General features: G+C 41.0%; 1 protein-coding gene across 5 annotated transcripts in view; it reads left to right on the plus strand.

Moving 5' to 3' along the window:
- fam49bb (family with sequence similarity 49 member Bb) overlaps window positions 1-24,297 on the plus strand; it is a 98,083-nt gene that overhangs the window by 68,485 nt on the left and 5,301 nt on the right. For 4 of the 5 annotated variants that reach the window (XM_033998363.3, XM_033998362.3, XM_059022592.1 and 1 more), the window contains 5 exons: window positions 396-478; window positions 2,674-2,795; window positions 5,173-5,278; window positions 21,278-21,414; window positions 22,924-23,001. In XM_033998363.3, coding sequence (XP_033854254.1) covers window positions 406-478; window positions 2,674-2,795; window positions 5,173-5,278; window positions 21,278-21,414; window positions 22,924-23,001 — 516 coding nt within the window. In that variant the 5' untranslated portion in view covers window positions 396-405. Of the gene's footprint in view, window positions 1-395; window positions 479-2,673; window positions 2,796-5,172; window positions 5,279-11,396; window positions 11,530-21,277; window positions 21,415-22,923; window positions 23,002-24,297 lie in introns of those variants that run through there. The other variant, XM_059022590.1, reaches the window with a different exon arrangement.

Raw genomic sequence — 24,297 nt, forward strand, 5'->3', positions numbered from 1 at the left:
TTAATGCTTTTATTAATTAAAATTAGTTTCAGAAAATTGTGTTTTACTGTGTGCGTTTCCCCAAATCTCTTCTACCAAGAATATCTTTGTAAGGTTGTACAAGAAGAACACTGTTAGAATTCTTGATAAAAATTGGATTATTCCTGTAAACTGATCGCCACTTGGTATCTTAAGGGGGTCCAGAGTGGGATGGACTTTGATAACATCTGGTAAGTGTCACCACTAACAGGAAAGCCACATAGTGTCTTCAGGTTCAACAGTTGGTGCATCTGGGCAAACAGGTATCTGCAGCTGATAACCACCCTGTTTTTCTCCTCGCTCCCTCATATAAAACTCTTGGGATGTTCATTTCATATAAAGTGTAATTCTCTTTTCTCTCCTTCTTGTCTTGACAGGTACCTTAACATGGGGAATCTTCTTAAAGTTTTGACTTGCACAGACCTTGAGCAGGGGCCAAATTTTTTCCTTGATTTTGAAAGTGAGATCATCTTTTTTTTTGTGTGTGTGTGTGTCCCACCCCACCCTCTTTTTGCCTATTGTTGACTGCATAATCCCCTTCCCTGTAGTTGTGTATGTTGAATTTGTTGCATGTCAAATTGTTTGTGTAAATGTTTTGAGTAAAAAAAAGCAGTCTTTGTGCTGTGAAAGTTAGTAGTAATATTTTCTCTGGTATTTATTTATTTATTTTAACATAATTTGAATGTGATACATTACATACTTAACATTTATAAAGAATTGAATACAAAAACAATATTTAGGTGGTATAAGCAAATGTATGGTATCAAGCTACAAATCCTGATGTTGTATTTATTCATTTCTTCCAATTGCTAAGAGCTTACTAAATGTTAAATGAGCTTTTCATACAATCTCTGTGTGTGCTGTTTGTGGCAGGCAATTTGCTTCAACACTGTAGAACTAAAACTGCTGCAATAAACATTGCAACAGAGGGGATGCATCAGCATCAACGAAACGGGTTGTAAGGTTCTGCTTTTTGGAGCTTTTTGTTTGTGGGATGACTAGTTATGGCAGCTGACATCACAGTACTGGAAAAAGTTACAAAAAAAAAAAGTTGAACAATTTGTTAATCTTTACCTAGCATTTCACATTATGCTTTTTTAAACAGTCTTATTAATTTTCCAGAACAATGCTTGGATGTACCCTTTCTATCTGACTTTTTTTCTGAAGTTTTAATAGTAGAGTCTTTAGGCTTTTACTAGACCATTAATTATTAGATTGGTTACCTGGGGATCCCACAGGGAGCGTTGCATTGGCCTGGCATTCCCACGGATTGGCATGAACTGTTTCACCTTGCCTCGCTACAGCAACCCCAACTGAACAGGCATCTTTTGAGTTAAAGTGGAAGCTGCAGGACTGGCCTTATCCCTGCAGGGGCCGGTAGCTTGCATCAATATACATATTGAGTGCAAACTTTTGCATGCTTTAATTTTTCATCTATCGCTATTAAACACTCCCAAGAGTGCTGAATTTAAAAATACTAAAAGAAACTAAAATTAAATTACAAACGTTTCAAATAGTCTTTTTCCATTAAGCTGACACTGAAAACAAACATTTTGTGTAGAAGTATATTTGGAAAAGACTACTAGTGCTTTAATAGTTACCTTTTTTTTCAAGTGGAAAGCTGTCCAGTCTTTCAGACCAGGTCTGCCACCAACTGCCATACAAATACTGTATTCCACAGCACTCACCATGCACTCCAGGAGTCAGGGATTCCTAATGTATTATACAATTAGATCATTTTAAAGCTATTTTATGCTTATGTATATTTTCATTCGTAAAAAAAAAAAAAAATCATGTTCAGAAATAAATCTCCACTGCTGATGAATGTAAACATACAACTACTGTACTTGAGCTCACTGCACATAGTGTTGCTGATTAAATTGAAGTGCCATAGCATGAGGTGCATGCTTAATATCACAGCGGTTCTTCGAGAATATGTTAATATTTAATAGATTTTCTTCATTAAATTTACCATAATCTCAAGGAGATACTGTGTATTCTCCTTCTTTCTGTTGTATACAGATGCAGAGTTACTATACAACAAATGTTCCTAAATATTGAAATGCTTACATGAAAAACAGTAAATGCTAAATTGTAAAATATTTAGTTTTTTTTATATCCACCTTTTTGAAGACATTCTATTTTCACCATCAGTGAATTATCAAACAATATAAAAATATAAAATAACAACACATGAAATGGCACCTTCTTGCACTGGCAATCTTTAGCAGAAATATCTGGTTGGTGTGCATACATATGACTGGTTGATCTGACTTTCCAAAAAAGTATAATTTCACTGAGCTAAACATTTTCGACTGACTTTTTTTCAACTTCAATATGACAATAATAAACAATGCATATAAAGTATTATGAAGTATTTGAATAGACCAAAGGGAACAGAGTGGTCAGAGCCAGTGCAATGTAGTGCACAACTACTGTAGAAAAAAAAGGAAACTTGATTCACAAGTTCATAAAAAAAATAAAAAAAATCTTGTTTTATTTTTAATTTTTTCAGAAATGCAATTCTGCATTAATGCATAAAAAAAAATAAAAAATAAAAAGTTTTGGAAAGCAGCAATATTCTTGATTTAAAAAAATTTAAAAAATCATATGGTGTCATTTTACCCCCCCCCTAAAAAAACTTCTTTTGTTTAGATGCACAGCCCACTGACTCAGAGCGGGAGGTGTGGGACCAAGTGAATGTAGTATTAAAGGATGCAAGGGGTATCCTGGATGAACTCCAGGCATACAGAGGAGCAGGAGAAGAAATACGAGAGGTATGTTCTAGAGTTATAGCATACACTTTTTAACTGGAGTTTTTCTTGTTTAAGCTTGTGTTATTGTTCAGCTTTCAGGTCTGCTTTTACAATATTGTTGAAACACCATCTTGATGAATGACAATTGTAACATGACAGAAACTTGGAACTTCGTTTTCCAAATTCTGCTTTGCCTGAACCAGTTTTGCACACAAAGGCAGTTAAGAAACTCTGCAGTCAATGCATACATGCTGATATTTTTTTTATCCTTTGCATGCTGGTGTGCCAAAGCAAACTTATTTGACTAAACAAACATCCAGTGCTTAAGAAGAAAAATGTCCCCAAAACATATAGCCAGATTTATTCTGGCTAGATGTGTAATAACTATGATAGTAGCACATTATTACAGTCATCTAATAATTGCACTGTACTGTGTCTATGTAGGCTGGGAGGTCACAGTAGGGAGATATTTTAAATCTGTCAGAACTGAAGGCTTACACAGCTCAAATGCAATGAGCCTTTTCTTTAGCAGCAATCATTGCTATTCAGGAAGAAGTACTAAAATTCAATAACAAATGTTTCGACTAGAAGTCAGTGTCTTTTGAGACCTTGAAAAACACTTCTAGTAGAAATGTTTGTATTTGAATTTTTATTTTATTTTAGTACTTTTTAATTCAGCACTGTTGAGTGTTTAGTATTTATACAGTGCCTATAGAAAGGATACACCCCATTGAACTTTTTTCACATTTTGTTGTGTCAGTGCCTCAGAGTTTCATGCATTTAAATGAGGATTTTTTTCCACTTATCTACACACCATACTCCACACTGTTAAGGGGAAAAAAGTTTTTATTTAGAAAAAATATATATATATATTAAAAATACAAAACTGAAAGATCATAATTGTCTCCAATTAAGTCTCCACCCCCCTGAGTTAATACTTGGTGGAAGCACCTTTGGCAGCAATTACAGCTGTGAGTCTGTTGGGATAGGTCTCTACCAACTTTGCACACCTAGATTTGGCAATATTTGACCATTCTTCTTTACAAAAATGTTCAAGCTCTGTCAAGTTCCTTGGGGAGCGTTGATGGACAGCAATCTTCAAGTCATGCCACAAATTTTCGATTGGATTTAGGTCGGGGCTGTGACTAGGCCACTCAAGGACATTTACCTTTTTGTTCCTTAACCACGCCAGTGTAGCTTTGGCTGTGTGCTTTGGGTCGTTGTCATGCTGAAAGGTGAACCAATAACATGATGCTGCCACCACCATGCTTCACAGTAGGGATGGTGTTCTTTGGGTGATGCGCCGTGTTGGGTTTGCGCCAAACATAACGCTTTGCATTTAGGCCAGAAAGTTCCATTTTAGTTTCGTCGGACCACAAAACCTTTTGCCATATGGCTACCGAATCTCCTGAGTGTTTTTTTTGCATGCTTCAAACGGGATTGAAGGTGGGCTTTCTTGAGTAATGGCTTCCTTCTTGCCACCCTACCGTACAGGCCAGAATTGTGGAGTGCCTGGGATATTGTTGTCACATGCACACTTTGACCAGTCTTGGCCATAAAAGCCTGTAGCTCTTGCAAAGTTGCCATTGACCTCTTGGTAGCCTCTCTGATCAGTCTCCTTCTTGCTCGGTCATCCAGTTTGGAGGGACGGCCTGATCTAGGCAGTACTTGGTGGTGCCATACACCTTCCACTTTTTAATAATCGTCTTGACCGTGCCCATGATATATTCATGGCCTTTGATATTTTTTTATACCCATCCCCTGATCTGTGCCTTTCAACAACTTTGTCCCGGAGTTCTTTTGAAAGCTCCTTGGTGCTCATGGTTGTCTTTGCTTTGAAATGTACCACCCAGCAGAGGGAACCTACAGGAACTGCTGAATTTATCCTGAAATCATGTGAATCACTACAATTTAACACAGGTGGAGGCCACTTAACTTGGTGTGTGATTTTGAAGACGATTGGTTACACCTGAGCTAATTTAGGATTTCTATTACAAGAGGGGTGGACACTTATCCAACCAAGCTATTTCAGTTTTTATTTTTAATTAATTTTCTACAAATATTTTTTTCATTTGGAAGTTGTGGTGCAGAATGTGTAGATAAATGAAAAAAATATATATTTCAATGCATTTTAATTCCATGCTATAAGGCAACAAAAGGTGACAATTTTGAAAGGAGATGTAGACTTTCTATAGGCACTGTAGATCATATTCTAAAGGGTGATACATTAATTCATGATTTTTGCACTCCAGATTAATTAATATGCAGAAAATCAAGTTTCTGACTGTTATTCCTTAACCAAGGTTAGAGTAATTTCTGTAAAATAAAAATTAAAAAAGATATAGATACTGATTTTGTATGTTGTTTGTCTTGGTAACAATTGATTATTGTCCCGTAGGCAATACAACACCCAAATGATGAAAATTTACAAGAGAAGGCATGGAGTGCTGTGGTTCCATTAGTGGGAAAACTTAAGAAATTTTATGAATTCTCCCAGCGGTTAGGTAAGTAGAAGCATACTGGAAGACAATTGTCTGGAAGCTATGAGGCCCTATGGGCTACCTTTCATCTGTAACATATGAGTCTTGGTTGGAATCTGTGTTTAGTCTCACCTGCAACTCTAATAGACTTTAGACTATAAACTCCCACATTTGTCAGCCTCTGCTGTAGAGCCCCGGGACTGAAAAACAAGGGATGTTCAAGACAGGATTGAGGAACACTAGTAGAGATCTAAAGGGGATGCACCCATGGTTCCTGTCAGGACCGTGTCCTTGTCCATCAGAAAAATTTAGTCGGTTGTCTGGTAGGAGTAAAATTAGCTTCATATACCTCCAGTAACTGACTGAAATGTTATCTGCTTCTTGTATTGCGGTAAGATATGTTTCTGCAATACCAATGTGAGAGAAAACATTTATGTATATGATCTTAAACACAGCTTCAATAAATGTTTTTTTTTATTATTATTTACTATGCAACTAATTAAATCATGCTCAGTAATGGTAATGCTATGCTTAACTAAGTATGTATTTGTTTTAAAACATATATAAGGCAGTGACACCTGAGTGGATCATTGCCTACTCTCTAGTTGACAATGTGGTAACTGCAGTAAAAAAAAAAAAAAAAACAGTTGCTGTCACTGCTGGTTACATATAACCAAATCTAGGTCACCTCTTTCCTGCACTTCATTCTAAGTGTTTTATGCATGATGCAAGGCTAGTGGCTTTTAATGTGACTGAGCATGTTACCCAGACTTTCGCACACACAGCCTTTTCCTTAGAGATACTGTGGGCTCAGTTTTTGGTGTCAAAGTCAAAGCTCAGCTGTTAAAGAGACTGAGCTCACAGCTTATTGTAGTTTGATTCCCAATGCTCTTCTCTGTCCATCATCAACCTTTCCTTAGCCCATTTCTCTGATTCCATTAAGCAGGAGGCTTTCATATTTAACTGGAGTTATAATCAGTGGCTAAATTAAGAGTGATATTGTGTACCTAGTATTTTTTCTTCTGGGTTTACTTTGCTATTTAGATTATATTGCAGCTTGTTCCGCTCCACATATTGAGCTACTTCTCAGACGTGAGTGAGTTCTTCCCTCAGAAGCCAGACTGTACTTGTTTCAGCAGAGCCGCAAAAAGACTTGAATTCTTGAAAGCATGCAAGTTTGAAATGACCTCACAATACAGGATCACAGTTGTTGTTATTGACTTTTGATACATGATACCACTTTTTTGTCATGATCGCACATAGTGTTATTAGTTAACATTAGTGCATTATAATTTGTTGAACTTAAATTTCTCCAAATCATGCCATGATAAAAAATCAATTGAAGAAGGTGTATGTGTATCACCCCGTTTTTAAGATATCTTGAAACAAAGCCCCCTCTCTATAGCAGTTACTGCATAGTGTAATAGTCAGGAAGCTACAGTGGAAGCGATGTGGCACACTTTTATTTACTGAAACAGAAAAAAAACAAACAAACAAACAAGGCACAGGAGCAAACATAAAGGGTTTAAAACAAAACCTTACTGTTAAGCAGTCCTGCTTTATCGCACAGGCTGGGCAGTGCCTTCACTGGACTTCACCAACAAACTGCTCCTGTTCAAGATGGGCAGCGCCTTCAATGAACTCTCCTCCCAAACAAAGGATTTTTGGCTGTTAACACTAGAACCGCCGAGATATCGGACTACATACAACCGCCGCACCCGCAAAATGTGCGGCTGCATTTTAAAATGACTTCGATATGAAAATGAAAAATAAGTACAATGTACACAGAAAACACACTTTTCAACCGTACCAGTGCATTTGCCACAGACTGCCTTTTCACAACGGGCACAGACATCAAAAGTTCTGTTTTTATTGCATTTCCAACCTGGCCTTGTCTTTTATTCTGTGTGCCAGTGGGTGCAGCGCTGGCTGAAGGTTGAGGGGCATTTGCCAGCCGGCTTTCATGTCTCTTATCAAAATGTTTTTTGCCGTAGCTCCAGGGCTAGCTTGTGTTGCCGGTGCACTCCTTGTACAAAACCAAAGCGTTCAGGTCAGGTCCAAAACATTATAAAAAACAGGCACAGGCCACCTGCGAGTACCACCTTTGCAAGAATACAGCCGTGCCATTTGATCCAGTATATCCACACCGTACTTCATTGCATTGTAAAATGCAACAGTCTCTGACTTTCGTTTAGCATCAGTCCCGATGGTCACTGATCTGTGCAGAAAGGTCAGAATACGCACATTTTTCAGGGTGGCACAGTCGTTCTGCCTGAGAAATGTAGTGTAAATAATAATAATATATGCAGGGTTCGTACGCTAGTCTGGAAGTCTGGAAAAAGTATGGAAAAATGCCAAACTGATTTCCAGGACTTGAAAATGCTTGAAAAACCATGTGTCAATTATGAAAGTCTTGAAATTGTCTGGAATTTTCACAGGAGAATAAAAATAATTCAGAAATTTATTATTCATAATAATTGATCTCGAAAGCGGGTCAGCAGTGCTAACGGCAACTGTCTAGGCAATTTACTATTAGCAACTATATTGCTTGGGACCAAATCCCGCGAGGATTGCCCCGTGTAACACCCCTGACAACGTCCTGACAACTCAAGCAATCCTATCCAATCAGCGCACCGGTATATGTCAAATCTAGATAATGTGGGGAAGTGTGGCGGAGTGTCCCGCCCCTATTTATTATTATTTGTATTATTGTTTGCGACGCGGATAACAGCGCAGCGTATTTCTTATTATTTATAATTTAAAAACCTGTGAGGATGCGTGACTGATCAGCTACTGATTATTTAACTAGCTGACAGTCACGCATCCTTATCAAACGCGTGCAGACTGTGGCCGAGGGGTAACAGCTAGTTAACCCCTCGGCCAGAGTATAAGAACCTGCAGCTGTCCGTGCTGCAGGGTGGTGTGTAGAGAAGAGAGTACGGGGAGATAGAGAGAAGACAGAATTTAAAATAACAATTGCTAAAATGTGCTGGATTAGCTAGCACAACACTTACTTATTAAACACGCTGAGTGCCGTAGCATTCAGCTTCACCCGCCCATCCATTGTTTTGGTTCAGTTACTTCCTGGTCCATGATGTCACCACACCTCACCACTGCAAGCCATCCTGCCACATATGGTGTTCTGCGTGGGACAAAACAACGCCTCCAACAGCCGGACCAGGAAGGAAAAGGACGTTTTTTTTTGTTTTTTTCAAAAAGTATTTTTTTTGTCTTTTTTGAAAAAAAAAAAAAAAAAAATTGGGAAGAAGCGGCCGAAGAAAGCAGCAACAGCAGCAGGAGGCGCATCAAGAGTAGCGCGGGCCCGGTCACAGGTCCCGTCGCGTATCTACTGCGCTGGATGTTTGCCTTGCCTGTCTGGATGAGGGAGGGTGGTGCTTCCTGTGTGGCAAGGTCAGGTATCTTCCACTCAGCCAGAGCCACGCATGGCAGGAGATGGAGGAGCCTGAGTGTCCGGCGTCAGGGGGAGAGGTCCCGCTGGCTAAGAGGCAGACGAGTTCAGTCTCCTCTGAGGGAATTTGGGGCTGGCTGGTGGAGCCTGGGAGGAATGCCGAAGAGGCCCTCCCCGATGTGATCAACCTCCTGTGGGCCAGAGATGGAGAGCGAGTCAGAGGGAGAGGTGCCATCGCTGCCATCTCCAGCGCCAGAGGGAGAGGAGCCATCGCTGCCATCTCCAGCGCCAGAGGGAGAGGAGCCATTGCTGCCGTCTCCAGCACCAGAGGGAGAGGAGCCATTGCTGTCGTCTCCAACGCCAGAGGGAGAGGAGCCCTCGCCATTGTTTCCAGTACCAGAGGGAGAGGAGCCATTGCTGCCGTCTCCAGCACCAGAGGGAGTGGAGCCATTGCTGCCGTCTCCAGCGCCAGAGGGAGAGGAGCCATCGCTGCCGTCTCCAGCGCCAGAGGGAGAGGAGCCATCGCTGCCGTCTCCAGCACCAGAGGGAGAGGAGCCATCGCTGCCGTCTCCAGTGCCAGAGGGAGAGGAGCCATTGCTGCCGTCTCCAGCGTTAGAGGGAGAGGTCCCATCGCTGACATCTCCAACGCCAGAGGGTGAGGAGCCCTCACCACTGTCTCCAGCACTAGCAGCAGAGCAGCAGGAGCTGGTTCCGCCTCAACCGTCGTGGGAGGACTGCTTGCCGCTCCCAGCTCAACCAGCAGAGGGTGAATACCTGCTGGTTCCACATTCACCGTCATGGGAAGAATTGCTCCTGCCCTGCCTCGCACCGCCCAAGGATGCCTGCTTTGCACCGCCCAAGGATGCCTGCTTTGCACCGCCCAAGGATGCCTGCTTTGCACCGCCCAAGGATGCCTGCTTCGCACCGCCCAAGGATGCCTGCCTCGCACCGCCCAAGGATGCCTGCTTTGCACCGCCCAAGGATGCCTGCTTTGCACCGCCCAAGGATGCCTGCTTCGCATCGCCGGGGGCTGCCTGTTGCTCCGCATCGCCTGGGGCTGCCTGTTGCTCCGCATCGCCTGGGGCTGCCTGTTGCTCCGCATCGCCTGGGGCTGCCTGTTGCTCCGCAACAGGCGGAGGGACAGACTGCACTTAAACAGAAAGGAAAGCAATCTACTCGGAGAAAGTATCCTTCAGGAGGTCCAGAAGCATTTAAACTAGAAAGGAAGGGGGGAGAAAAGAAAAAAACAGAAGGGAGACCACATCAAAACAAGGGCAACAACTCGGGTAAGACCACTATTAAATGTATTTATCTTAATACTAGAAGTCTCAGAAACAAAATGTTAGAACTTGAAGCTACTGCACTAACAAGTAACTACGATGTGATAGGTGTTACAGAAACTTTGTAAACTTTGGTTGTCTGAGAGTGATGGAGATTAATATAATATTAGTGGGTACACACTGTATAGGAAAGACAGGCAGGACAGAAGAGGCGGAGGGGTAGCGCTATACATAAGAAATAGTCTTGAAGCCCAGGTGTTAAATCAGGACAAAGAAAACAATGCAGAATCAATATGGGTCAGAATAATGGACACAAATTCAAAGGTCATAATAATAGGAGCATGCTATAGACTGCCAAATTCAGATGCTGAGCAAAATAATCTGTTGTACAATGACATTCGAAATGCGTGTAGAAAAGGAGAAGCCATACTAATGGGGGATTTCAACTTCCCCCGTATAAAATGGGAAAACCCGATGGGGGGCACGACGGACGAAATTGAAATGGTGGAAATGACAAATGACTGCTTCCTAACGCAATTTGTCAAGGCACCGACTAGAGGGGAGGCATGCCTTGATTTAGTCTTTTCAAATAATGAAGACAGAATAACTAAAACAGAGGTCAGAGAGCCATTGGCAAATTCAGACCACAACATTATTATTTATTTCTTAGCAGACGCCCTTATCCAGGGCGACTTACAATACAAGTGTCTCATTTGCAAATACAAATACATGGTCTCATTTGAAATAATTTTTAAAACCCCAAAAGTAATGACTAAAGCTAAGGTTTACAATTTTAGAAAAGCAAACTACGAAGGTATGAAACAGAGACTAATAGAAGTAGTTTTGGAGTAAAATAGAGAAAACATCCACAGAAAAAGGGTGGCTGTTTTTTAAAAATGTAGTACTAGAGGCACAAAACAATTACATCCCAAAAGTAGACAAATCTAAATCTAAAACAAAATGGCCAAAATGGTTTAATAGATCAATTAAAAAAAAAATTCAGCGAAAAAAGGCACTTTTCAGAGCGTTAAAAGGGACCAAAAACAAAGTACACAGAAAGAGTACTTGGAACTGCAAACACAAGTCAAAAAAGGAAGTTAGAAAGACCAAGAGAGAGATAGAAATCAATATTGCTAAGGGGGCTAAAACCAATTCCAAAATGTTTTTCCAATATTTTAACAGCAAGAGAACATTCAAAGAGGAGGTTAAATGTCTAAGAGACACAAATGGCAAAATCATAGATGAAGAAAAAAAAATAGCAAATATATTAAATGATTACTTTTCACAGGTTTTTACAAAGGAGGACATGGACAACATGCCCGACATGTCGACCTGTTCCTATCCAATTTTAAATAACTTTAGCATAACAGAGGCAGAAGTGTTAAAGGGACTAGGAGCTCTTAAAATAAACAAATCCCCTGGTCCAGATGAGATCCTCCCAATTGTACTCAAAGAAATGGAAGAAGTTATTTACAAACCGCTAACCAAGATCATGCAACAGTCTCTTGACACAGGGGTTGTACCGACAGACTGGAAAATAGCAAACGTAACACCGATCCACAAAAAGGGAGACAAAACCGAACCAGGTAACTACAGACCAATAATCCTGACTTATATTATATGTAAACTTATGGAAACTATAATAAGATCCAAAATGGAAAATTACCTATATGGTAACAATATCCTGGGAGACAGTCAGCATGGTTTTAGGAAAGGGAGATCATGTCTAACTAACCTACTTGACTTTTTTGAGGATGCAACATTGACAATGGATAATTGCAAAGCATACGACATGGTTTATTTAGATTTCCAGAAAGCTTTTGACAAAGTCCTGCATAAAAGATTAATTCTCAAATTGAACGCAGTAGGGATTCAAGGAAATGCATGCACATGGATTAGGGAGTGGTTAACATGTAGAAAACAGAATGTACTGATTAGAGGAGAAACGTCAAAATGGAGCGAGGTAACCAGTGGTGTACCACAGGGATCAGTATTAGGTCCTCTGCTATTCCTAATCTACATTAATGATTTAGATTCTGATATAGTAAGCAAACTCGGTAAATTTGCAGACGACACAAAAATAGGAGGAGTGGCAAACACTGTTGCAGCAGCAAAGGTCATTCAAAATGATCTAGACAGCATTCAGAATTGGGCAGACACATGGTAAATGAAATTGAATAGAGAAAAGTGTAAAGTATTGCATGCGGGCAATAAAAATGTGCATTATAAATATCATATGGGAGATAGTGAAATTGAAGAAGGGAACTATGAAAAAAACCTAGGAGTTTATGTTGACTCAGAAATGTCTTCATCTAGACAAGTGGGGAAGCTATAAAAAAGGCTAACAAGATGCTCGGATATATTGTGAAGTGTTGAATTTAAATCAAGGGAAGTAATGTTAAAACTCTACAATGCATTAGTAAGACCTCACCTAGAATACTGTGTTCAGCTCTGGTCACCTCGTTACAAAAAGGATATTGCTGCTCTAGAAAGAGTGCAAAGAAGAGCAACCAGAATTATCCCGGGTTTAAAAGGCATGTCATATGCAGACAGACTAAAATAATTGAATCTATTCAGTCTTGAACAAAGAAGACTACGCGGTGATCTGATTCAAGCATTCAAAATTGTAAAAGGTATTGACAATGTTGACCCAGGGGACTTTTTTGACCTGAAAAAAGAAACAAAGAACAGGGGTGACAAATGGAGATTAGATAAAGGGGCATTCAGAACAGAAGATTGGAGGCACTTTTTTACACAGAGAATTGTGAGGGTCTGGAACCAACTCCCCAGTAATGTTGTTGAAGCTGACACCCTGGGATCCTTCAAGAAGCTGCTTGATGGGATTCTGGGATCAATAAGCTACTAACAACCAAACGAGCAAGATGGGCTGAATGGCCTCCTCTAGTTTGTAAACTTTCTTATGTTCTTATCGCCTGCTGCTGCCTGTTGCTCCGCATCGCCTGGGGCTGCCTGTTGCTCCGCATCGCCTGGAGAGCCACCAGTTACAGGGTACGAGGGAGAAGTGGAGCCCCCGCTGCCGCCTCCATGGCCAGGGGCTCCCCTCCCGGGTTTGCCTCCCAAGGGTCCGCTGCTGCTGCCGTCGCCTCCCAAGAGTCGGCTGCTGCTGCCGTCGCCTCCCGAGGGTCCGCTGCTGCTGCCGTCGCCTCCCGAGGGTCCTGTTTTGCCTGGGGTCGCTACCAGTCCTGCCATGCGGCAGGAAATACTGTGGCTGGAACCCCATGAATTGGAGCTGCCGGCCACAAAGAAGGTGGGGGAAGTCAGGAGACCAGCTTCCCCAGCCGCACTTTCGCGGCAGGAAATACTGTGGCTGGAGCCCCATGAAGGGCAGCTGCCAGCCATGAAGAAGGGGGGGGGGAGGTCAGGAGACCAGCTCCCCCTGCAGCAATTTCGCTGCAGGAGAAAGGGTGGCCGGAGCCCTACGGAGGTGAGCTGCCGGCCATGAAGAAGGGGGGGTAGGTCTGGAGACCACCCCCAAAATTTTTTTGGCCAGAGGAGCCGGCCTGTGCTCGGGCTATCGGAACGCTACGGCTGTTTGGGTGGGAGGAGGACATCCCACCGTGGCCGCCACCTTTGGCCCGTTGCTGCCCCTGTTCCTGGGCCGGGACTGCTAGCCGGGACTTTGGGGACTAAGGGGGGAGGTGGCCGAAAAGGCCATGTGTGCTGCGCACAAGGGGGGGTATGAGTGTCCCGCCCCTATTTATTATTATTTGTATTATTGTTTGCGGCACGCCCATATTTCTTATTATTTATAATTTAAAAACCCATGAGGATGCGTGGCTGATCAGCTACTGATTATTTAACTACGCATCCTCACCAAACGCGTGCAGACTGTGGCCGAGGGGTAATAAGATAATTAACAGCTAGTTAACCCCTCGGCCAGAGTATAAGAACCTGCAGCTGTCCGTGCTGCAGGGTGGTGTGTAGAGAGGAGAGTACAGGGAGATAGAGAGGAGACAGAATTTAAAATAACAATTGCTAAAACGTGCTGGATTAGCCAGCACGACACTTACTTGTTTGTCTGTCTGGTTTGTTTGGCCCTTGTGCCTTTTTGTTTAGTGTGTTGTTTTGTTCAAATCTTTTGTTTTGTTTATTTATTTGTTAAACACGCTGAGTGCCGTAGCATTCAGCTTCACCCGCCCATCCATTGTTTTGGTTCAGTTACTTCCTGGTCCGTGACGTCACCACACCTCACCACTGCAAGCCATCCTTCCACAGGAAGCTATAAAAAAGGCCAACAAGATGCTCGGCTATATTGTGAGAAATGTTGAATTTAAATCAAGGGAAGTAATGTTAAAACTTTACAATGCATTAGTAAGACCTCATCTAGAATATTGTGTTCAGTTCTGGTCACCTTGTTACAAAAAGGATATTGCTGCTCTAGAAAGAGTGCAAAAAAGAGCAACCAGAATTATCCCGGGTTTAAAAGGCATGTCGTATGCAGACAGGCTAAAAGAATTGAATCTATTCAGTCTTGAACAAAGAAGACCACGCGGCGATCTGATTCAAACATTCAAAATCCTAAAAGGGACAGACAGTGTCAACCCAGGGGACTTCTTTTACCTGAAAAAAGAAACAAGGACCAGGGGTCACAAATGGAGATTAGATAAAGGGGCATTCAGAACAGAAAATAGGAGGCACCTTTTTACACAGAGAATTGTGAGGGTCTGGAACCTACTCCCCAGTAATTAATGGTGGGAAAAGTGAAGCCTCTTGAACCACTGAACCCTCTGAACCATTTGCTTCATAAACGATTCACTGAGCCGAATCACTTGAAGCGCTTCGTGCTCCATAGTGACATCTATTGGTAGAGCCGAGTCATTGAACATACTTGAACTTGAACATACGAGTTACACGTCTGGAACTTGGCATTTAGAAATTATGATCTGTAGCCTACTGTACACGAAATACACTGTAAAGCATGCTTTTTACAGGCTCTGGCAGTGTCATTTGTGACTTACAAAATGAAGTTACATTTTACAATTTCTCTGCTATCTGTTTATATATCAACCACACATATGATTACCCAACAAAAAAGCCAGTCACGCATACGCATTATCATACTTGAAATTTAAAATTGTTGTACAATCAAAAACACGATAATTTTGCTTTAGAAAGGGAAGCATATCTGACCTCAGGAAATGTACTCGGCTGGGAAATGAGTGTGTAAACAAGTAAGATATTTGATACTTCATTTGTTAGCCAATTTCCCGGTGGCGCAACAAGTTAGTAAGTCGTGTAATTAGAAAAGCTTGTCAAGCTCAGGATAGAATCCCTGCTTCTCTGAGGAAGTGTGCGTGTAGAGAACTTGTTTTAGATTTAAAAAAATAATAATTACATTTTCCAAAATGCAAAACTAAAAGAATCATATTTGCTGATATTTTTTTTAAATAAACTAATTGAAAAAAAGAGAAAGAAATAATAAATGCTTCTTCTCAGGAGTAATCTAGGCTATATTTCAGCGAAGCATTGTATTGATTCTGGTTCAGTCAGATCACGTGATGTGTTGCTTCATGCGGAACACTGTTTGCTTCATATGGTTCGAGACGGGTTACGTCATTTGTTTGCTTCACATGAAGCAGTGGTCATTTGAATCACCTGAAGTAGTGATTCACTGAATCATGTGACTGATCCGAAGCCTCAATTAGCTCCTGTGAGTGATTTGAAGCCTCATTGAGGCAATGAACCCTGTGTATGATTTGAAGCCTCTATGAACCTTGTGAATGATTTGAAGCTTCGCACTAATGTAGTTGAATCACTTGAAACCCCTCTCCAAAACTCATAGGCATTCTAGTATTAGGCATAGTTTAGTGTCTCATCAGTGTCTCTCGGATGGCTAGATTATTGCAGATTATTTTTAAGCATACAACATAGGCTACTTGAAGTGTAACCCCAAGTCAATTAAAACCTATTGGTCATTTAAAAAAAAAAGTGTTTTTAAAGTGCATAATGCATAGAAACATAACATCATTGTTTTTATAATTATTTATTACATTTCAGTAAAACATACTTGAATGCAAAGATTTCTACATATACATACATATATATTTTTATTTAAAAAAAAAAAAATGCATATTACATATATGACTTGGCGGACGCGAACCCAGACCTCTGGATTGAGGTTGATTACTTCATCTCAATAAACTCATAGAGCCACCACGGATCTCACAGTCATAATACAAACATCAACAAGATATGGTGCTTTAAGGTGTAATGGTGTTTTTCAATAGTATAGCAATTTGATATTTATAAATTTATATGTATTTTGTTGATGTATCACAATGAAATAATATTGAATTCAAGACTTTGACAAAGGTTTGAAAATACATTTTATTAGCAATTATTTCTGGAAAACATCTCAAATAATCATTACATTTATTTTTATAATAATTAACAATAATTAAACTCCCCCAATTTCACATAGTAGTAGCCAGTCTGGAAAAGTCTGGGAAAAACAAATGGAAGTCTGGAAAAAGTATGGAATTTTGATGTTGAAAAAGTGTATGAACCCTGTATATGATGTGTAGAACGACTTTCATCAGTGTTTTAAGCACTCAACAGGATTATAATATGTTCTTTCACAATGACTATGATTTTATTACAAAGCCCAGACTAAATTATCAGCTAAGTTGTATTGATTTCAATATGCCACATAAACTGCGGGTCTGGCGGTTGAAAAAGCAAGTGCTTATAACTTATTCATTTTTACGATTCTGCAGCTGAAACACAGTATGGGTATTTAATTCAAATATTTAGTAACATTTAAGAATGGACATGCACAAGATGTTCACGTACGCGGAGATATTTTAAAAAGAATTGCAAAAACCGTTCAAAAAGCGGCTATGGCGGTGCTAGTGTTAATACCATGTGGCTGGGACTTGATTGATAATCAGTTACTCAATCAAGACCCAGCCACATTCCACTTCTTTCATATCTGTGGGTCCTGCTTATATCTTTACGTAACTAGAAGTTACTTAGTTACAGATATACCGCCGTTTTTGGAATTTACATGCTAAAATGTGATGGATGAGTCTCTTTAGAATTGGATATGATAATTATGTGGTCCTTTCCTTGATATTTCACACCGATTATTCTGGTAACTATAAAAGAGAGGAATTCATCTCATGAAAACGTAATAAGCTAAGTGACCATTTTACAGACAAGCTTTTTTGTGGATGAGTTTCAGTATTAGCAAACTACATTGTAATATCGATCGTTTTTGAAAAAGCCGTCTTAGGAATGTGAGCATAGAAGTCATGTTCAAACATATATTGAGCTGAGGTTTACATATGCTGGATCTGTGACTAATGTGCAACTGCAGTGTGTTCTTTGTGGTGAAATACGTGCTCATGAAAGTATGAACCCTTCAAAAATGCACCATTATTTAGAAACCAAGTATCCTTCCCTGAAGGACAAACCAGTTGATTTTTTTTAAGAGGAATTTAACGAATTTGAAAAAAAACAACAGGATGTCATTTTTCAAGCAAGCATTGTGAATACTAAAGCTCTCCATGCATCCTACATCTGTGCATCTTTAAGGATAGCAAAAACTGGTAAGCCCCACACCATTGCTGAATCAGTATAGTGCCTTGTGCTGCTGACATGACAATCATTATGCTGGGACCTGATTTGCAAGTCAATTCAAAGTTATACCCCTTTCAAATGATTTGGTTGCAGCGCATTCAAAACTGTGACTTTTTTGCTATGCAATGAATTGGCTGATGTGTCAGGGGCTGCACAGCTCTTAGCTTTTGTAAGATACATTCACGACAGATCCGTGCAGGAGGATGTATTGTTTTGTCGTCCACTTTCAGGTCGAGCTACTGGGGAAAGCATTCATGACACCTAACTAACTATGCTGGGCTGGGCTGGCCTGGGCTGGACTGGGAGCGTTGTATTGGTGGCAGGATGCACCATTTCTCCACTGGCTTTTACCATGGCAATGGAAGTAATCATTAGGGCATCAAAATGGGTAGTAGGAGGAGAGCGCTTGGCTTCTGGAATGCGACTACCACCAATTCGAGCATACATGGATGACATGACAACCATGACTACAACAGTAGCCTGCACTAATCGATTATTGGGCAAATTAACCAATAACATTGAATGGGCACGAATGCAATTCAAGCCCACTAAATCAAGGAGCATCTCTATAATTAAAGGCAAAGTAGTAGATAAAACATTCTTCATTAATGGTGAGGCAATACCAACAGTGTCTGAGAAGCCAGTGAAGAGTCTTGGGAGATGGTACGACGGGGATCTAAAGGACACAGTTCGTGTGGGAGAAGTTAGACAACAAGCAGTGGAAGGGTTGAAGAGCATAGACAGCTGCGCTCTACCAGGTAAACTAAAACTCTGGTGCTTTCAGTTTGGTCTACTGCCGAGGTTGCTGTGGCCACTGACTGTGTACGAGGTTTCTTTGACAACAGTAGAGAAGCTGGAAGCTTTAATCAGTTCATACATCAGGAAATGGTTGGGAGTTCCACGCTGCCTCAGCAGAGTGGGACTTTATGGTAAAGGAATACTGCAGCTACCAGTCTCTGCTCTAACCGAGGAGTTTAAGTGCGCCAAGGTCAGACTGGAAATGACATTAGTAGAGTCACGTGATAAATGCGTAAGGGAGGCAGCACCTGTGTTGAAAACTGGAAGAAAGTGGGCGGCAAAGAAAGCTGTGGAAGATGCAAAGGCTGCCCTTCGAATTGGTGATATCATGGGGCAAGTTCAGCATGGAAGAGGGGGTCTTGGTTTCAGTTCAACTCCTCCTACATGGCACAAGGCGGCCCCAGCTCAAAGAAGGAAGCTGGTAGTCAACGAGTTGCAAAAGCAGGAGGAGAGGATGAGGTGTATAAAGGCCATTTCCCAGGCCAAACAGGGAGAATGGATGAGATGGGAGAGTGTGGAACAACGCAAGATTGGCTGGCAAGACCTATGGTCAATGGAACAGAGCAGGATCAGTTTCCTCATCAGGTCAACATATGATGTTCTCCCATCACCACAGAACCTAAACCTCTGGGTAGGAGAGGATCCCTCATGTCCTTTGTGTTCATCACCTGCAACATTAAGGCACATTTTGACAGGATGTAAGGTGGCTCTTAGCCAAGGACGGTTTACTTGGCGCCATGACCAGGTGCTGCGATGTTTGGCCTTAGCATTGGAAGACAAGCGTAACATGACCAATAAGTTGCCACCTGTTCCATCAAAACATTACACACAAAAGACAACATTCCTCCGCCCAGGAGAGCAACCACCAAGAAAAGGTGTTAAAACCAATCCTCGCCCAGGACAACTGGAAGCTGCTAGAGACTGGAATATGCTGGCAGATGTTGGTCAACGGCTTATTTTTCCACCTGAGATTGCCACCACTAACCTTCGACCAGATATTGTCTTGTGGTCTGGATCAGCACGCCTTGTTTACCTGGTAGAGTTAACAGTGCCATGGGAGGACGCTGTAGATGAGGCGTATGAGAGGAAGAAACTGCGGTATGCTCAACTAGCCACTGAAGCGGAACAGCGAGGATGGAGAGTTCGGGTTTACCCAGTGGAAGTGGGTTGTCGAGGATTTGTGGCACACTCTACAACCCGGTTTCTCAGAGACGTCGGATTCAGTGGCCAAGAGTTGCGTCGCACAGTGAAGAACTTATCTGAAGCAGCAGAGAGGAGCAGCAACTGGCTGTGGTTGAGACGGAAAGATTCTGGCTGGGGACAGGTAAGTAAGCTGGGCTGAGTTGAGTGGGGGACGGAGGGGGGTGATGCTGGGACGCCAGAATCACCGTCGAGCCCTCTTGAGGTGTCGTGGGCTAGTCGACGAAACACTGAGGATGGAAGGTGCCCACTTGAAAACCCCAGAGATGTACCCTACTTAGCTCAATCCAGACGGTTGTCATGCTGATGCGCTGGGGAGGCCGCACTTTGGTTGATCCCCGGAGCCAGCATCGCAGCCGTTGTGTGTGCTGATGCGCCAGGGAGGCAAAATAAGCTGATCCCTGGAGCCAGCATTACACTTCAGCCATTAACACCAGACAGAAGGATATCTACATCATCATATGGAAGGAAACGTAAATGGATGGAGACGCATATGGATCACATTAGTTTACTGTAAAGCTACGTCTTAGTTGGTGCTTATCTTGGCGAGAGCCGAGTTCAAATCAGCATGAAGTTTTAACATCTACTCTCGTGTAATGGAAATCATGTACTATGTTTACCTGTAGAAAAAAAAAAGTGAACCACAGGTCTGCTACAACCGGCTGTGTATATGAGTACCTTTTCTGTTGAGAATTTCACCCCTGTTTTAGTCCCAGCAATGTTATCCTGTTGCAAAGAATCAGTTCTGGCATTACTCAAATAGAAATTGGGCCAGAAATTGGACCAGCTAACTTGGGAAAATGTGGCCTCGACTTGCACATATTCTGCTTCATCATACATGCCAGGGACATTAAACTTAATCAGAAACCAGAACTGCTGTGCATCATATTCTACATGTAAAGTGTTCCCCCGATTTTTACCAATGTTTCATTAACATTTTCTTTTTACCGATTTTTATCCCTATTATTTTAGATAAAAACCGAAAATACGGAACACTATCCATCCTATATTGTTAAATAGTCATAAGAACATAAGAAAGTTTACAAACAAGAGGAGGCCATTCAGCCCATCTTGCTCGTTTGGTTGTCAGTAGCTTATTGATCCCAGAATCTCATCAAGCAGCTTCTTGAAGGATCACAGGGTGTCATCTTCAACATTACTGGGGAGTTGGTTCCAGACCCTCACAATTCTCTGTGTAAAAAAGTGCCTCCTATTTTCTGTTCTGAATGCCCCTTTATCTGAACTCCATTTGTGACTCCTGGTCCTTGTTTCTTTTTTCAGGTCGAAAAAGTCCCCTGGGTCGACATTGTCAATATCTTTTAGAATTTTGAATGCTTGAATCAGATCACGTGTAGTCGTCTTTGTTCAAGACTGAATAGATTCAATTCTTTTAGCCTGTCTGCATACGACATGCCTTTTAAACCCTGGATAATTCTGGTCGCTCTTCTTTGCACTCATTCTAGAGCAGCAATATCCTTTTTGTAACGAGGTGACCAGAACTGAACACAATATTCTAGATGAGGTCTTACTAATGCATTGTAAAGTTTTAACATTACTTCCCTTGATTTAAATTCAACACTTCTCACAATATATCCGAGCATCTTGTTGGCCTTTTTTATAGCTTCCCCACATTGTCTTTTTTTATAGCTTCCCCACGTTAGGATGAGCTTTAGAAAACCAAGGAATATTCTGTGGTTTGTTTATTTATTTATTTATTTATTTTGTTTCCGACAGAGGCAGCATTGCATGGTCTCCTGGGAGCTTTGACCAGCACTCCATACAGCCCCACTCAGCACTTGGAGCGAGAGCAGGCTCTTGCCAAGCAGTTTGCTGAAATTCTCCACTTTACTCTCAGATTTGATGAGCTCAAGGTAAGCACCCATTTTATTTGAATTGGACATTGTTCATACATTTTCAGGTTGCTGTTGTATTTGTCCTACCTGTCACACCAAGTCTTTTATAGTGGTCTGTGATAGGGTCTCATGTCACGTGCGTGGGTCACCGCTGTTCAAGCAATACAGAGAGACATTCAGGGGTGGAGTTGAAACACCGGCACAGGCGCGCAAAACAGAAACGAAAATAAATAGAGGTGGTCATGTGACGTTACCAGCCATGGTAACGCACAGAGGACCCATACAGCAAGCTGTACAAAAGGCAAAATAAAACACAGTACAAAAACTACAAATAAAAGGTGCCCCAGAGGGCGAGTGCTAGCCTTAAAATGAGGCGTCCCGCTCCAGGAACCGGCTACACTACGTAACCCTTGCTATACATTACATGGGATCACTATCGCCTAAACTAACCTACTGATGAGCCGGTATTCATACAACGACTCGTGATGCTTCATACGGACTTGGCTGGGCATTGCCTTCACAAGCACCGCTTGCAGTCTCAGGGTTGCGTAGCTGTCATTCCTGCAGAGCAGACCCTCTCCTCCCGAGTACACGCCACTCCCCTCTGGCATGGCGTTGCAATCGCCCCGAGCCATCTCCCGCAGATGCTTTTAAACTGACGGACACTCGGTCAAGACCCGCCCACCTGCTGATTGAAGTCCAGCACAGCCAATCACTTGCTGCCCTTCCCCTCAACCAAGCCTAGCAGGCAGCAAGTCTTAATCGAGCGCCCGTCTGTAAACAATAATGTAATCACATAAATCAACTCCAAAACAACACACAATAAACCCATTTCCCCATACAAATGATACCAACACTAAATACACATGTGCAGGGCAATCGCCCTGCTACATGGTCATTTTAACTAGCGATGAATAACCACTACCTTAGTGTAACTATTTTTACACTGTTGTTAGAGAACAAAATGTGATTGTCTTTATGTTTGCCTTCTAATGACTACATTTAATTAAGTATGAATATGACTAGAATCACTAGGTGGATAAGGATTGCAGGTTAAAGTGTTGAATTGATTATTATGCACAATTGGTTTCCTTTTTGATCTTTTTAAAATGTAAAACTATTTAAGATTTCTGTCAAAACACTACAACTCTCCCTCCTAAGATTGTTTTTTTTCTGACGTTTTGTGTATAATGAATTTGTAGTGAAACAAAAAAAAAAAAATGATCACATGGAAACAAACACTTCAAAGGTGAAGTAATGCCCAAGTGAAGACTTGCCTGTAATAGATTTGTTTAACAGCCTTCTATACAGGTGTTTCTGTTTTTCAGTTTGATGTAATACATTTATTTTTAGCCCACTAAATCAAACACTGGGAAATACTTTGTTTATAATAGAAAATGACATAGATAATAGAAAGTTTTTAATTCACAAGAGTTGTAACAAAGAAATATTAATTGTTATATGGTAGCTCATTTAAGTTATTTACTATTGGTCTAATAAATACTGTGTTTATTTTCTTTCTAACAGATGACAAATCCTGCCATACAGAATGACTTTAGCTACTACAGAAGAACATTGAATCGCATGAGGATTAACAATGTTCCAGTATGCCACAGTTTTTGAATATTGCATTTCAATATGTGCATCACCCCAATTATAATATGGCCCTTGGGTGCCAAGGATTGTTGTTATAATGAGGGCTGCAACATGATATAGACTAAGTGATGTTAATAGATTTAAATAATGTTCACTGTCTGGATATAGTTGCCTTATACAATGATAACATTTGTAAGTTTGAAACTGGTTGGCATGGAAATCAAATTGCAAAACTGCAGATTTTAATATGATAATCTGGTTGTGCCTGCTTGCTCTCTGGGGAGGGGGGAAATAGCAACTATATAACATCTGTTACATATCCCTTTCATGGTTCACTTGAATCAATGTAATTTTTATTTCCAAAAATGAGCCTCTTGTGTTTCAAGTAAGCTTTAAAAAGGGGACATGCAAGTGATGCAGAACATGGTTTCTATTTGTTATATAATAAACCTATTAGTTACAGTGGAATCCCTCATCATTACTTCCGAAGTGATTACAATTTTCATAATACGTTTTTGTAAAGTCACTTAATTTGCACACTTTCTAAATGTATGTTTGTTTGCTATCCTTTTATGGGATAAAGTATATTTCCTGCTATAATTTGTTGTGTGCAGGTAATAAAAAAAGTGAATGTGCCAGTGTTTAGACTGTGTGCTGTTGCCTTTCACTCAGCAGCCTGAAGAGTTCCTCTGCAAATGTAGCATCTACAGACGCCTTAGACCATAACATAATAATATCCACCAAACGTGTCTCTTTGAACAAAAGCAATCAACAGCTCTTGGTACCATCTTAAAGAGTAAGTAGCAGGGTTTTGAAAAATATAGCATTAAACTTCCCCACGTGTTGCTACAACTGTTTAAATGATGTACCTGTAATTTCTGTTTTCATTGTTAACATCCTGACAACATTCTACACTTACAACTTTAAAGTCTGTTTCAAAGCTGTTTTCAAAATGTCTGCTCTAGTGCACTGATAGTGTAAGGATTATTGCCCACATTGTCAAACAGGTAACACAGCAATAATGATTCATGATGTGGTACGGAACAGAAAAGCCTCTTCCTGCAGTGATTTAGAGCAGGGGTTCTCAACCTTTTTGCTTCTGTGTGTGTGTATGTATATGTATATATATATATATGGCTCGGTACTTTGTTTTCATTGATGTCATGGCTGAAAATCCGGTTTCGCATAAGTCTTCCTTTCTTCCCTTATTCCACACATACTGAACACAGGCTAGTAAATTGGACTTTTTTTTTTTTATTTACTTTATCCAGGGCGACTTACAATTATTACAAGATATCACATTAT

This window comes from Acipenser ruthenus, chromosome 4 (assembly GCF_902713425.1).
Source record: "Acipenser ruthenus chromosome 4, fAciRut3.2 maternal haplotype, whole genome shotgun sequence".
NCBI classification, from domain to species: Eukaryota; Metazoa; Chordata; class Actinopteri; order Acipenseriformes; family Acipenseridae; genus Acipenser; species Acipenser ruthenus.